The 15,015-nt window shown below is 60.2% G+C and overlaps 1 protein-coding gene across 3 annotated transcripts in view; it reads left to right on the plus strand.

Moving 5' to 3' along the window:
* SPNS2 (SPNS lysolipid transporter 2, sphingosine-1-phosphate) overlaps window positions 1-14,877 on the plus strand; it is a 44,688-nt gene extending 29,811 nt beyond the window's left edge. For 2 of the 3 annotated variants that reach the window (XR_007131933.1, XR_007131932.1), the window contains exons 3-13: window positions 2,282-2,418; window positions 6,793-6,944; window positions 7,451-7,517; window positions 8,910-9,052; window positions 9,343-9,495; window positions 9,615-9,804; window positions 10,126-10,191; window positions 12,086-12,184; window positions 12,281-12,444; window positions 12,771-12,931; window positions 13,410-14,877. Coding sequence is in view for 1 of the 3 variants with exons in the window: in XM_047758496.1 (XP_047614452.1) it covers window positions 2,282-2,418; window positions 6,793-6,944; window positions 7,451-7,517; window positions 8,910-9,052; window positions 9,343-9,495; window positions 9,615-9,804; window positions 10,126-10,191; window positions 12,086-12,184; window positions 12,281-12,444; window positions 12,885-12,927 (1,214 nt within the window). In the remaining 2 variants the exon portion in view is untranslated. The remainder of the gene's footprint in view (window positions 1-2,281; window positions 2,419-6,792; window positions 6,945-7,450; window positions 7,518-8,909; window positions 9,053-9,342; window positions 9,496-9,614; window positions 9,805-10,125; window positions 10,192-12,085; window positions 12,185-12,280; window positions 12,445-12,770; window positions 12,932-13,409) is intronic. The other variant, XM_047758496.1, reaches the window with a different exon arrangement.
* The last annotated feature ends 138 nt before the right edge of the window (window positions 14,878-15,015 follow it).

The following is a 15,015-nucleotide window of genomic DNA, read 5'->3' on the forward strand; positions in this document are numbered from 1 at the left end:
TCAAAATTCATCATTCTCTAATTACTACGTTTTTACTATTATCTGCGTTCTTAAGGTTATTTCTGGCTCTCGGCTCTGCACGGCAGAAGCACTGTACATACAGCTCTGCGGGGCTGGCCTCCCTCTTCCCAGCTCTGATGAGCAACACACATTGGTAGCTTGAAATCAGGCCGTGATGGGAGTATTTGCACCATGAAAATTGGCACACGCTACGCATCAAGGCTCCCCTCCCTTTGTGGAGAGCCGGCTGTTAAGCGTTTGTCAGCGCACCACTGAATTGAGCAACAGAGAGGTTGTAACCTGCTCAAGGTCACCCAGATGGGAAGGGACAGAGCTTGATCTGAGCCCAGACAGCGTGTCTCTGGCGCCCAGATTCGTGCACCTCTGTGCTGATTCTGCCCGAGGCTCCTGGCACACAGTTGGGATGAAAAGCTTCTCCTTCCCTCCTCGCCCTCCATCCCCCTGCCCACCCAACGCGTACCCCTCACAGTCCTGCTTCCAAGGATAAGACAGAGACAGTCGCACTGCTCCAGTCCAGCCTGCTCTCCCCTCGTCTGCCTCCTTTCCTCTTTCCTCCCCTCTCTCTAATCTCTTCTAGTCCCACCTGCCTGCCTCCGGGGGACCCTCAGGGCTGTCGAGGGAACAGCCAACCCCTGTGAACATTCAGCTTGGTGGTCAGAGGCCGGCCAACTGGCCGTCTTGTCTGCCCATCCGGCCTTTGTCTGGCCATCTGCCTGCCAGCTGTGGACTGCCTTCCAGAGGGAGGACCCGGGGGCTGCTTCACCGCGGGACCTGGCGCCTGCCCTGCCTCGTTGGCCTCTTCATCCCACCTGGGGCCTCCAAGGCCCCTCCCACTGCTGGAGGTGCCACCCCCACAGGGTTCTCTAAGACCCCGCTGCTCTCTTGTTCTGGAAGAAGAAAACCAGGTCGCATCGCTCCTCTGCTCAGCATCCTCTGCTCTTTCCTCTTCTCCCGGGAGAAGCCACAGTCAACACAGCAGTCACAGGGCCACATCCCATCTGGCCCTTCCCCTGGGTCCCTCTGCTCCGGCTGCTCTGGTCTCTGCTGTTCCTCAAATACACTAAGCATGCTTCTGCCCCAGGGCCTTTGCACTTGCCGTTCTGGACCCAATATTTGCATGATTTGTCTCCTTGTTTCTTCCAGGTCTTTGCTGAAACGTCACTTTGTCTGATCCTTCTATTTAAAATTATAACATCTGTTTTCTCTCTCTCGCTCGCTTTTCCTGTCTCTTTCTTTTTCCCTCCTTAGCACTTGTCACCCCCTGACATAATGTAATTTTATTGTCTGTTTCTCACTAGACTGAAAACTCCAAGAGGCCAGGAATTTTTTGGTGAATGGATGAAAGGATGGATGAATGGATGAGAGAATGGATGAATGAAGTGAACAGCAGTTCCCAAATGTCAGGAAAGCATCTGCAGCGACTGGGTTTGAGGGTGGTTATGTGAGCTGGCAGGTAGGAAACCTGGGATTCTCGGACCAGGTCTGCCGGATTTGCTGTGTGACCTAGGGCAAGTCCCTTTCCTTCTCTGAACCTCTTTTTCAAGTATAATAAGGAGAGCAGGGTGGCAAAGTATAAGGAGTTCTGGCTCTGGAGTCCGACAGGGGATCAAATCCCCACTGGGACATTTATTGCTGATGGCCTTGGGCAAGTCACTTCTCTCTGAGTGTCTGCCCATCTATGAGGTGGGACAGGGGTGACAAGGATACAAAAGATGCTGTATGGTGAGCCCCTAGCATAGCTCCCGACAGGTAGAATAAATCTCTCTTTTTTTAAAAATCTTTTATTCCTTTTTTTCTCTTTTTTTCCCCCCCTTTTTTTGGCCACCCCACAGCATATGGAGTTCCCAGGCTGTATGGGATCAGATGTGAGCCACCGTTGCAATACCAGATCCTTTAACCCACTGTGCTGGGCCAGGGATCGACCCTTTGTCCCGGTGCTGCAAAGATCCCATTGCGCCGTGGCTGGAGCTCCAGAACAAATCTTTGCTTGTTTCAAAAGTATCCAAAGGGCTCCCCTGCAGCTGCCCGGTGAAGACTATGGAGTCATGGAGTCACCTTAATCCAGGGGGCCCGCCCTGCCTCCCTGGGGCCCGGGCCCGGCCGCGGTAGCCCTCCCCCCCCCCCCTCGGGCGGGGGCTGCTTCCCCAGCCCCTGGCTCAGACCGAGCGAGCCTTGTCTGGCCGTCCCTTGGCCTCCTGCTGGGCGGCGTGGGCCGCTGGGCTCCGCCGGGGCCCCCACAGCTCTCCTTTCCCCCCCGCAGTGTTCATCTGCAGCTTCATGGTGGCTGCCCCCATCTTTGGCTACCTGGGCGACCGCTTCAACAGGAAGGTGATCCTCAGCTGCGGGATTTTCTTCTGGTCGGCGGTCACGTTCTCCAGCTCCTTCATCCCCCAGCAGGTGAGGCCCCTGGCATCCCGTCCCGAGTGTCCTGATCCCTCCGGGGGTCGGCCAGCCTGACTTAACCTGTCATGGTCTAGACTGGGGTTCCAGCCCCTTTGCTTGAGTCCTACATGGTGTCTTCCAAGTGAGGTGGGAGGAGGGGGGGGGGGTCTTTGGGTGTCAGTCTACACTGGCTCTGCAGCTCAGCCCCTCCGCATGCTGGTTTTGACCCCAGCGACTGGCAGCCCTGGGTGGCATCCCGACACTCTCTCATCTGCCTCTGCTTAAGAGAGAATGCAGGGGACCGGGGAGCGAGTCAGGCCAAGGAGTCAGGACCCTTGGGTTCTAGTCCCTGGCTCTGCCATCATCTTGCCATGTGACCCTAGGTATGTCACTCCCCTTCTCTGGGCCTCACGCAGTTTGCTCTTTGTCCTACAGCCAGCCAACTCCCCGGGTTGAAGTCCTAGGGAGATGAGCGTCAGTTCAACTTAAGATGTTTCTTCCTTGGCTCCCATGGTTCTGGGTTTAAATATCCCCCTTCTGTTGCCCACTCAGCTGTGTGATCTGGAGGCACTTACTTAACCTCTCTGGGCCTCAGTTGCCTCATCTTTAATGTGGGGACAATATATCTCACCTTGAAGATCTCTTGTGAAAAATAACTGAACTAATGATTGTCCAGACCCTGGCACGTGGCAGGTGTTCAACAAATCATTATTTCTGTTGTTTCAAAGAGGAGCTAATGTCGCTCTGAGAGGTAGTGAGTGTCCCATCGCAGAGGAAGGCTGACAACATGATGGCTATGTAGAGGGAGATAGGGAAAGAAAGGGAGGTGACCAGGATCTGTTCTCTGGAGCTTTCAGCCTAGAGGACAGAGGAGGAGGCCCCGGCCCTGGCCTTGGGAGTACCTAGGCTGGGGGTGGGAAGATGGGACAGGAGCTCCTATGCTCAGGGCCTTCAAGATGTGCAACATACTGAAAGTTCCCACTGAAGAGAGAACAGTCTTTGACATCCACGTGGTCAGGGAAGACTTCCTGGAGGAGGTGGCGCTTGATCTGGGCAGGCGAGAGAGAGGTTAGGCCCTTTGGTGAGGCTGGCATGGATGCAGAAATTGGTGGCACATATAGATAGATTTGAGGCGGCGAGTGCTTTGGCTGGAAAGGAAGGCTGGGGCCATTCATGGACAGCCTCGAATGCCAGCATGGAAGGCCTGAGCCTCCTTCTGAGGGACGTGCTAGACCCAGGAAGAGTCTGGCGAAGGCCACTGGTGAGTCCAGTTGACAATGAAAGGAGGTGGGAGGTGAGGACAGAGGATTGGCAGGTTTGGGGGATACAACTTTGTCTTGTGGGGCAGCTTCATGGAGGGTGGGTCAGGCCAGGCAAGCTCCAGGCCTGGAGTGTCAGGTAGGGCCTGATGGCCATAGTCAAAAATGAGGACTGGACCAGAAGAAGCTTCTGGGACCCCTCTGGGCCTCGTCCTGCCCCTGGCCAGGCCCCTGATCGTCCCACTTCTGGGACTCTGCTCCTGGGATCAGCCAGTGAGTCCGGGACTGCACGCTTACGGCTGCGCCCTGCTGTGGAGGGGAAGAGCTGGGAGGGAAGATGAGCAGAGGCAGAGAGAAAAGCAGACCGCTCTCAATTAATCTATGCATTCATTGCCGTAACAGTCCAAGCCCCGTGGGGGTTTTTGGTGGACCTTGGCAGTGTGATTCTGAAGTTAATTTGGCAGAGACAGTGCCCAGGAACAGCCAAGAACACTGTAAAAATAACAATGAAAGGGGCCGTGCCCTTTCGGTTTTCACAACTTGGCTGTTGTAACTAAAACAGCGGAAGGCTAAGCGAAAAGAGCGAGGAGACAGTGTCCTCATTTTTTACGGGAGCCGAGTGTAGGATGAAATGGTTTGGGGGGCACCTGACTCTTGCATCTGCATGGAGGATGTGAGTATGGTCTGTATTTCTTTTCTTTTCTTTTTTTTTTGCTATTTCTTGGGCTGCTCCCACGGCATATGGAGGTTCCCAGGCTAGGGGTCGAACTGGAGCTGTAGCCGCCGGCCTACTCCAGAGCCACAGCAACACGGGATCCGAGCCGCGTCTGCAACCTACACCACAGCTCACGGCAACGCCAGATCGTTAACCCACTGAGCAAGCGCAGGGATCGAACCCGCAACCTCATGGTTCCTAGTCGGATTCGTTAACCACTGCGCCACGATGGGAACTCCTGGTCTGTATTTCTAACCATACTTCAAAATAAATCCCAGACAGGTGACAGGTAAAAAGGAAGCAAACTATAAACATCTAGAACTACGCACCAAGAAAAAGACAAACCCGGTGGGAAAACAGGCAAAGGACAGGGACGGGCAGTTCCAGGGGAAGGTCCGCAAATGAGTGACATGTGTAAGGGAGCGGTGGTGCTCAGCCTCTGGCGTCATCAGGGCACCTCGCATTAAAACACCAGAGAGATACCATTTCACACCCCTCCGATTGGCAGCAGTGAAGAAGGCTGACAATACCAAGTGTCATTAAAGCTGCTGGTGGGCGTGTAAATTGGTCGAGCCTCTCTGGAGAGTAAAATGGCAGGATTTTTAAGAGTCTAACTGTACATCCCATGGCCCAGCCTTTCTCCTTCGAGGTCTATGCGCAGGGGAGAAACTCCGACTTGTGGATATGAAGTGACAGGTGCAAGCAAGGGTGTTTATTGCAGTTTTGTCATGGAGGGGGAAAAAAAAAAGCGAGAGAAACAATCTAGACCACGACTGGGGGATGTCCAGATAGAATGGGGTGTATTCATGCTCTGAGATTCTTGGCAGCAAATGAATGAACTGGATCTGTCTTCATGAGCTTAGATGGGTTTCTAACAAATGAGAGAAGAAGGCAAGTTGTGAGACAAGATGCATGGCATGGTTTTTTATGTTTATTTTTTGAAAGCACACAGGGGCCATGAGGTGTTGCTCCTTGGCACGCGTACATGTACACAAAGTCAACAGGTGCCCGCGACAGCCGGTTCTGGGGGGAGAGTGAGGATCCACGGGACCCCCTCGTCCAAGATCTTTGTCTGCCAGCTCTTAGACGGAGGAGAATCAGGGCATCACTCCCATTCTTTCACTTTCTAAAATATAACAAACACAAAAGAGAAGAGAATATCTTTATCGTCCTGGGGTGGATTAGTCCTTCCTGAGCAAAACATGCAACCCAGAAGCCCTTAAGGGAAAACTCAACAGATTGGACAGCCTCAAATTAACACAAAAGGAAGCTTCTGTTTGGGGAAACTTCCCATAAACAAAGTGGAAAGGGATGATGGGGCTATGTGTGACCTATCGAACGAAGGTCAATATCTGTTATACACAAAGAGCTAAGAGAGGAGTTCCCACTGTGGCTCAGTGCGTTAAGAACCTGGCCTAGTGTCCACGAGGAAGGGGGCTCATCCCTGGCCTTGCTCAATGGGTTAAAGATCCGGCGTTGTTGTGGCATAGGCTGTAAACAGAAAAAGGGGGGGGGGGGAAGCTAATAGAAACTGATAAAAAAGACAACCCAGCAGAAAAATGGGCAAAGGTTGTGGGCAGATGATTCCCAGGGAAAGAAGCAGAGGCAGGGAGCCAGGGGAAGGCCCGGGGCTGCAAAGTGAGAGTGAAGGAACTATGGAAGCGAGAGGCGCAGAGATGGATGGGCAGGGCCAGTGCTGCAGAGAGAGGGCCTGGAAGGAGATGCAGCGGAAATGGACAGAGGGAAATGGAGACCTGGAGGAGGGCTGGACGTGGGCGTTGCTGGCCGGATGGGTGGTCAGGGTGGGGCCGGGGAAAAATGACCAGCCTTGGTTCTCAGGCCTGGGCAGCTGCAGGGGGACAGAGGGGCTGGGTCCACATCAAAGGGGCGGTACCACTGGCAGCTGGTATGGCCCCACCCTTCCCAGCTGAGCTGGGCTTTGCTCTTTGATGTGTGTGGGGGGGGGAGGGGCACTGAGGCCCCTCGGCCGCCCTCTCCCCTCCCCATTGACACTGGGTCCTCAGTGCTGCCAGGGTCAGCCAGCTGCCCTGCCAGAGGATAGGACACAGAGTGGGGTGGCTTGAGGCTCCCAAGGTGGGGGCCAGACCCCAGGGAGGAAGTCTTCTCATTGGGTGGCGGGGGGGGGGGGTGGCCATGGAAACACAGGCTCATGTCCCCCACTGTCCCGACAAGTTGAGAAAGTCCGGCTCCATCAGCCCTGGGTCAACCAGTGTCAGAGGGGGAGCTGAGGCTCTTAAGTGGCCTGCGGTGTGGTCATTGCTGAGGCAGGGGCTGGGCTCCACCCTCGCTCCTGGCTCCTGGGCCCTGCAGGGCGTGGGGAGCCGTTTGGGGACCGAGGACGAGCAGGCAGAGGAGCGGGACGGTCCCCCAGCACTCTCTGCCCCTCCCCCACAGCACTTCTGGCTGCTGGTCCTGTCCCGCGGGCTGGTGGGCATCGGCGAGGCCAGCTACTCCACCATCGCGCCCACCATCATCGGCGACCTCTTCACCAAGAACACGCGCACGCTCATGCTGTCCGTCTTCTACTTCGCCATCCCGCTGGGCAGGTGAGGATCTGGGCGAGGTCCCCTTGGACTTCTGCGGGTTTTTTTTTTTTTTTTTGTCTTTTTAGGGCTGCACCTGCGCCAAATGGACGTTCCCAGGTTAGAGGTGGAATCGGAGCTGCAGCTGCTGGCCTGCACCACAGCCACGCCAGATCCCAGCCACGTCTGCAACCCACACTATAGCTCATAGCAACGCTGGATCCTTAACCCACTGAGCGAGGCCAGGGATGGAACCCACAACCTCACGGGTACTAGTGGGGCTTGTTGGCACTGAGCCACAACGGGAACACGCCCCTTGGACTTCTGGCTGCTCTCTCTTCCTGATATATGCCCCCGCTCCTCACCCTATGATTTAGACATGTGGGCGTTCAGCCTTGAGAAATGCCTGGACCAGCTCCCTGGCTGGCTGGGGTGGGGATGGGGGTGTGTTGGCAGCTTCATAGACAAGTGAGCATCCTTTGCACCCCCGCCCCCGCTGCCCCCGCCTGACTGTGGTGTCTTCTCTGCAGCGGCCTGGGCTACATCACTGGCTCCAGCGTGAAGCAGGCGGCTGGAGACTGGCACTGGGCCTTGCGGGTAAGGACCCCCCCGCCCCGACCAGCCCTTGCCCCAGGGTTACCAGAGATTCAGGGACGGAGCCCAGGCTGGGACCCAGCCTCGGCCTCCAAGCTTCCCTCCTGCAGGCTTGGGCTCTACTCAGTGTGTCCATGGTAAGGTGTCAGGGAGCCCAACCCGGCCCCGCCACTCTCAGGGGCCCCCCGTCTGTGAGGATGAAGGACTCTCCCACCAGGACAGGAAATTCCAGGTCCACGGTGGCACTTCCTATTTCAGGCCGTGGCACTGTGCTGGGGCGAGGCTGAGACAAGACCTTGGTGTGGGCGGCCGGGGGTCCGGAGCCACTTCCTGTCCCGCAGGAGGATTCAGCACAAGTCTTGACGGGCCCCAGGACAGTGCAATCAGAGGAAACAGAGATTGCCAGCCTCGCAGAGGAAAGGAAGCTTAAGACAAAGTGTTTTTTCCTCAAAAGCAGGAAGGAAGCAGCCTCCGTGGAATTTCTTGATGGGTGGGGGGTGAATGGAGAGGAACTCCCAGCCCATGGGCCCCCAGGCCAGTGGGGGGTGGGGACACATCTCCCTCTTCTCACGAGCTGGCAGAGGAGCTGCTCTATTGAAACTCAGGCTCCCGAGATGTGCCCCTCCATCCAGAAAGAGGCCAAGGGCCTTGGCGAGTCTGTTCTCCATGCTGGGCTGGACCCAGGGGATACCCAAAAGGACCCTGGAGCCTTTGTTCCCCTGGGGTCCACACAGGCCTCTCCCAAAAGACCACCTGCCTGATATATTAGCTGGCAACTTCATGCCTGGCCAGTCCCTTCTCTGCTCCCCAGGGTGAGGAGCTGGCCTGGGAAACTCTCCCAGACCCAGGGAAGTGGACGGGGGCTGGTGTGGCTCTCTGTCCCCGGAAACCCTCTCTCCTCTCCCAGTTATCATTCCATGCATCTGCCCATCTATCTGTCCTTTTGTTCCATCCTCCACCCACCCATCTTCCTGTTTCTCCATGTGTTAATTCATCCAGCCACCTAGCCACCCACCCAGCCACCCATCCACGCTTCCTTCCATCCCTCCTCCTATCCAACACTCCATCCACCCACCCTCCCTTCCTTTGTTCCATCCATCTCTCCCTCCATCCTTCCATCTGTCCAGTCTCCTGTCCCTCCTCCATCCATCTCACCGTCCTTCCCTCCCTTTTACTTTCGGGGCCCCCTGCCGTCCTGCCCTGGGTCTGGACAGCCCATCTCGAGTCCCTAGGCCTCTGGTGCTGGCCTCCTCCCTAGTGGTTTTGCTCAGTCAGGAAGGCTAGGCAGACACCAGCCCAGGGAAGGTGTGGATGGCCTGTGGCCCCCCTCCTGGTGCAGCAGCGACGAGGATGCCTGGGCCCCGGTGTCCTAGCTTGGTGCACTCCGCCCGCCAGGTGTCTCCCATCTTGGGCATGATCACGGGAACGCTCATCCTCGTCCTGGTCCCCGCCACGAAGAGAGGCCACGCAGACCAGCTCGGGGGGCAGCTCAAGGCACGGACGTCGTGGCTCCGAGACATGAGGGCCCTGATCCGCAAGTGAGTGCTGCCGGGAAGAGGGGCGGGGCGCCGAGGGGAGAGGGTCCCCCGCGGGCAGGCCGGCCCACCCAGCGCCCCCAGCCAGACTCCCTGCCGTGTCCACTGTGCCGGGAGTTGACCTTTTGGCCACTAGCATTTCGCATTCCTGGAGCCGGAGCCTGTAGGGAAGGCGTTTGAGGCCTTCTGCCCCTGAGGAAGGTGTGAGGGAGAAAAGCCTGCCTCCTGGACCCCGACCCTGCTGGCCTCAGGGGTGCTGGCCGCTCAGTATCGCTGCCCCGGCCTCTCCCCAGCCGCAGCTACGTCTTCTCCTCCCTGGCCACGTCGGCTGTGTCCTTCGCCACAGGGGCCCTGGGCATGTGGATCCCGCTCTACCTGCACCGCGCCCAAGTCGTGCAGAAGACGGCAGAGGCGTGCAGCAGCCCGCCCTGTGGGGCCAAGGACAGGTGGGGCCAGGCCCGGGGTCGGTGGGGGGCAGGGCCGGCCGGCCGGGTGGTGATGCTGCCAGCCCCTCCGCCCCAGCCCTGGCCCTTAACCCCTGCCTCACCATCCTCTGTCCCCACAGCCTCATCTTTGGAGCCATCACCTGCTTTACGGGTTTCCTTGGTGTGGTCACGGGGGCAGGAGCCACGCGCTGGTGCCGCCTGCGGACCCAGAGGGCTGACCCACTGGTGTGTGCTGTGGGCATGCTGGGCTCTGCCATCTTCATCTGCCTCATCTTCGTGGCTGCCAAGACCAGCATCGTGGGGGCCTATGTGAGTGCAGCGAGGGGCCCAGCGTGGTGGGGGGACCAGGCTCCTCTGGGACAGGAAACGCAGTCTCACTTGTGGGGGCCCTGCCATGAGGGGGCTCAGCATGCCCCTGCTCTGCCCAGGGCTCTGGGCATCCTTCAGGGTTGTGGACCTGGCGTGAAGCCTGTAGATAGTACACGCATTCCGTGGGAGTGTGACTGCCAGGAACGGCGGGAGGCTTTTGGGGGCTCCCTGCCAGCAGCAGCCCAGGGCGCAGGGAGCAGCCTGGGGGGCCCATGGTGGGTGGAGCGCCCCCTGACGGTTGCTCTGGTCTCTCCCGGGCAGATCTGCATCTTTGTTGGGGAGACGCTGCTGTTTTCCAACTGGGCCATCACAGCGGACATCCTCATGGTAAGGCAGGCCGAGCTTGTCTCGCGCTGACCGCGGCCTCTGGACCTCTCGGGGCAGCTGGGGAGGGCAGGTGAAGAGGAGGGAGAGCTGGCAGGGCTTGCGGTGGGGGGCGGTGTACGGGAAGCAAGGTGTGCTGGGAAGATGAGCTTGGAGGCAGGGTGGTGGGGATCAGAGAGTTGGGGCTCTGCAGCCGGGCAGGGCCTGGAATCAGGGGGTTGACCAGGCAGGATGTGGGGACTGGGTGGGGAGCCGGGAGTGTCTGGAGGCTCAGGTTTGTGGCTGGGAGGCTGGCAGTGCCAGGCTGGCACGGAGGTGGTGCTGCCTGCCCGTGCTCCTCCCCCTTGGTCTGAGCTCCCATGGACTCTGCCCTCCCAGCTCAGCCTGGGTTCCAGGCGCGCCTGCCTGGGAGCCTGCGGCTGGGCCGGGCGGACAGAGGCCGTCTTCACAGGGCCAACAATGGGCTCCAGACTAGCCGGCCAGGGACAAAGGGCCGTCTGAGTGGCGGCGGGGACTTGCGTCCTTGGGCGGGATGGGCGCAGCCCGGGTGGAACCGGGAGGGGGCTGTGGCCCTGAAAACTGGCAGCAGTCGGGGTGGGGGGTTGGTGGTTAAGGGGTGACATCTGGCCCTGTCCTCAGGGGTCCTCCAAGTCTGGGCCAGGAGAGGACAGGGCGAAGGGAAGGCAGGAGGCTAGGGGTGGGGAGAGGGGAGGTGCCAGGGTGGACCCTGGGGGCAGGGGGAGGGAGGGCTCCTTGCTGGCTGACCTTCAAAGCACTTGGGGTTTGGTGCCACAATATGGGTCAGCCCAGGAGATGAGTCTGCCTGGGCATCCGGCCCCCGCTCACTCCCCTCCTCCAGGAAGCCTGCCTGGCCCCACCCAAGCTTCCCTTCGTGTCTGCTTCACCCGGGGTTGTCTCTGTCTGTCTCCCTCCCCCCGCCACCAAACAGTTCATGGCTGGGAGGGTAGTGGTGGGAGGTCTGACCCACTCTCAGGGTGGCAGGGGTGCGGCAGGGGTCACTGCCCACGCAGGAGTGAAGGGGAGAACTTGTCTGAACCTGGGGCCCGTGGTGCCAGGCGGGACTGCCGCCTCTGCCTCCACCCTCAGGGTAGCCCCAGCTGCTGACAGGGTTTGGGTCCCAGGGAGATTGTGTCCCATTTTATTAAGTGTCACAGCCAAGCAACTAATTATTCCTGGAAATGGGGCCGTGCAATCCAGGTCTCCCCTCCCCCCAGTAACGGGGTGCCCGGTGGGCACTGGCTGTGCTCATAGACTGTCCACAAAGGCAGGGGCTCTGACGAGATAAGACAGCTGCAGCTGGGGGACCAGGGCGTCACCCAGGGCACCCGCTGGGAGGAGGGCTCCCCTTGCTCCTCTGCCACCAACCCCTGTCTGACCGCGGCTCACCCAGCTTTCCAGCTACAGCCCCTGCTGGTCAGGGTGGGCTTGGTCTGGTGGGGATTCCGGGGGCCCAGCAGCCCCACAGTCAGTGCTGGGGGCAAAAGTGGAGGCTTCTCCAGGCCGGGTCCTGCTTCACCACCATTGCCCATCCCAGCCAGCCCAGGCCTTGCTGGGTCTTCCTGTGGAAGGGGATCCAAGATGGATCTTTAGCTTGTGGGGAGGTGAGGGTAAGACTGGTCCCCAGGCTGCCATGTGCAATCAGAGAGTCTCTGGGCCTTGGTTTCCCCGTGAACGGTGCCCTTGACTCTGTGCCAAGGGCCAAGTGCAGCACTTAAGGCCACCTGGTTTCCGGAGCTGGAGGAGGGGGCTCAGGAGCGCCGGGACTTGACACCCGGGCAGGACCCTGAGCTTCAGAAGCATTGCGATGCCTGGGATGAGGCCAGCTGGGCACGCCGGGCCCTCCTGGCCTCTGACTGGCCGCCTGCCTCTTGCACAGTATGTGGTCATCCCCACCAGACGGGCCACCGCCGTGGCCCTGCAGAGTTTCACCTCCCACCTGCTGGGGGACGCCGGAAGCCCCTACCTCATCGGCTTTGTGAGTACTGGGGGTGGGGTGGGGTGGGGGGCCGCGTGGCAGCGGGGTTGGGGAGGTGGCCCTGCCCTGACGTCCATGCCCCCGTCCCCCCTACAGATCTCTGACCTGATCCGCCAGAGTACCAAGGACTCCCCGCTCTGGGAGTTCCTGAGCCTGGGCTACGCCCTCATGCTCTGCCCCTTCGTCGTGGTCCTGGGTGGCATGTTCTTCCTGGCCACCGCGCTCTTCTTCCTCAGCGACCGCGCCAAGGCTGAGCAGCAGTGAGTGGGGGTGGGGGTGGGGGTGGGCCTGCCGCCTCAGCTGTGACAGCCCCCTGGGGTGGTCAGAGGGGGACGTGGTCACTTGGCCCATGGGGTCTCTGCCTGCTGCCAGGGTGCTGCCTCCTTCCCGCTGCATCCCAAGCGGGAGCTCCAGGGGGCCTGGGGTTTTCCAGTGGTTCTCTGTTCAGTATCCTCTAGGGAAGGCATGGTTTTCAGGGCGGGGACCCTGCCCCTCGTCCTCTGACTTCTCTCTCCTCTTTCCTCCTCTCTCTCTCCCCCCCTCTCCCCACCCCTGGGCTCTCCCGCCTCCCTCTGGGGCTGACGAGGTCCCTGCCCAGCACGTCCGGTCTGCCAGCCCCCGTGACGCGATGCGCCAGAGCAGTGCCCGGGCCCGGCCCCCGCTGATCCGCCACCTTGACCCCCGCCCGTCTCTCCCTCAGGGTGAACCAGCTGGTGATGCCACCCGCTTCTGTGAAGGTCTGAGCCGGTGAGTGCAGGCCCGGGGCTGGCGGGGGGGCGGGCCCGGCTCCCGAGTCACGTCCTGCCTGAGCGCAGCGCAACCCCTGGCGTCTTCCTCCTGACCTCCTGAAACGTGGCCCGGCTTGACTGGTGGATCCGTGGGAGGGGGTGGGCCCCCTTTCCAGTAAACCCGCACCCCCTTCCTTCCTCAGAAGGGCTGGGGGCACAGGTCAGGGTGGGGACCTGCCAGGAACTCCCTGCTCAGGGTTTCATCCTCCCAAATCCTCGAGGTGCCAGCGCCTGACTGACGCCTTCTTGGACCTTCCCTGGGCCTGGCCTCTGGGGGCTGCAGCTTCCCAGCAGTGCAAGAGCCAAGGTCCCTGCCTCCATGGCCTTGGCCGCAGTAGGAACCACACCCTTCATGCCCCCAGAACCCAAAGGCTGGCCTGGCACGTCAAGGAGGGAAGCTCTGAACGGCCCCCTCACCTCCTCCCTCCTCCCTCCAGGTGCCGCTGGGACAGTGAAGAGCCCCTGCTCCTACCTGGGCTGGGAGGTGTCCCCAGGCACCCTGGCCCTGCTGGGCCATCCCGAAGCTTTCCATGTGACCCACGGCTGGGGACCCACCGGCTCTGGTCCGGGACTGCTGAGTGGCCCTGGCTCCAGGAGGCCGTGTCCTCAACTAACCTGGGAGCCTGTGTGTGCTGGAGCCACGGACAGACCCCTAGGCCTGGGTCTGGGCCGCAGGGGTCCTGGGGCCCAGCAAGACGACAGCCCCCAGGGGACATGTGGGGAGAGACTGGCCTGTCCCCAGCTTATGTGATCCGGGGGAAGTCCCTGCCCTCCCCAGACCGCGGGGCCAGGGGGCCGAACTTTCCCACAGAGCTTGCTGGGCAAGGCACCCTCCGCTGTCCTGAAGACCCAACCACCCCTGGACTGCACAGAGCAGAGGCGGCCCAGGCCTCACGGCGGCACTTCAGGCTCTGAGTGAGGACCACGGCCTTTCAGTTGGGCCTGACCTTGGGGACACTGGACTCAACCTGGCAGAGGTGGGCCCCCAAGTTACCAGGTGCTTCTCCGGCTGGCTGGTCACGCTGGAGAACCCTTGTCTCTGCTGCCTCTGGGGATGTCAGCCTGGAGGTCTTCCAGGGGGGGACCACCCTGACCGGGAGCTGGCCGCATCAGGGGTGAAGGCCCTGGTGGCAGCCACACAGCAACCTGGGCCCCAGACTTGAGGCCTTTGGGGGTTCCCCGCCCCTCCAGGGCTCCTCAGATCCACCACAGCACCCCTGCCGTCCTCCCTGAGCCACCACAGAAGCCAAGAATTGACTCCAGCCCCCCACCCCCAGGCTGGGTCCTTTCCAGGCGCAGGGCCCAGGGGGCAATTCCCAGAATCCACGCAGGAGCAGCCAGGGCTCTGGCTGCCGGAGGAAGCAGCAGCCGCTAAGCTTCCTGTCCAGGGAAGAGCCTGGTGGAGGTGGGGGCCCATCGGAAGGCCGAGACCCCCAGCCACCTCCCCGCCAGACCCCTGGCCCTCTTGTGGAGTGTCTCCTCTCTCCTCTGCTCCCCACGCACCCTTCCCGATTGCTGGAATCAAGGTGGTTCTGGTCTGGGTGCCTCTCGTGGCCAGCGGGAGCCCGAGAGCCAGCCTAGCATTCTCCGTCCCTAGTTCCTGGCTGCCATGGCTTCAATGGTGGGTAAGTTGGTGGGGAACCCACTCCCCACCAAGCTCTGGGGCCCCCTGCGGGGTGGGATCCCCCAAAGACCAGCCTGGCCTCCACTCCCACCCCAGCCTCAACGGGGGCCCCAGCAATGTTTTCTTGTTGTACAAGAACCAGGTCCAAGTGTTGCTTCCTCTTCCTTCCGGAAGCCAAACTGCTCCTTTATTTTTTAGAGCTGCTGATTGTGAATCTCAGAGTCTTTAAGAGAGAAGCCAAATATATTCCTCTTGTAAATGAATAAAGCTATTTAAATCACGCTCTAGTGGTTCCTACAGCAAAGCAGGCTGGGGGGTGGGGTGGTGGGTCACACGGGTCGTCCCCCCGCCCTGCCCCACGCACAACCAAGAGCCCTAGGCCGGGCCCGCACTGCCCAGGGGCCAGGGCCCAGCCCAGG

Source organism: Phacochoerus africanus, chromosome 14 (genome assembly GCF_016906955.1).
Source record: "Phacochoerus africanus isolate WHEZ1 chromosome 14, ROS_Pafr_v1, whole genome shotgun sequence".
Lineage (NCBI taxonomy): Eukaryota > Metazoa > Chordata > Mammalia > Artiodactyla > Suidae > Phacochoerus > Phacochoerus africanus.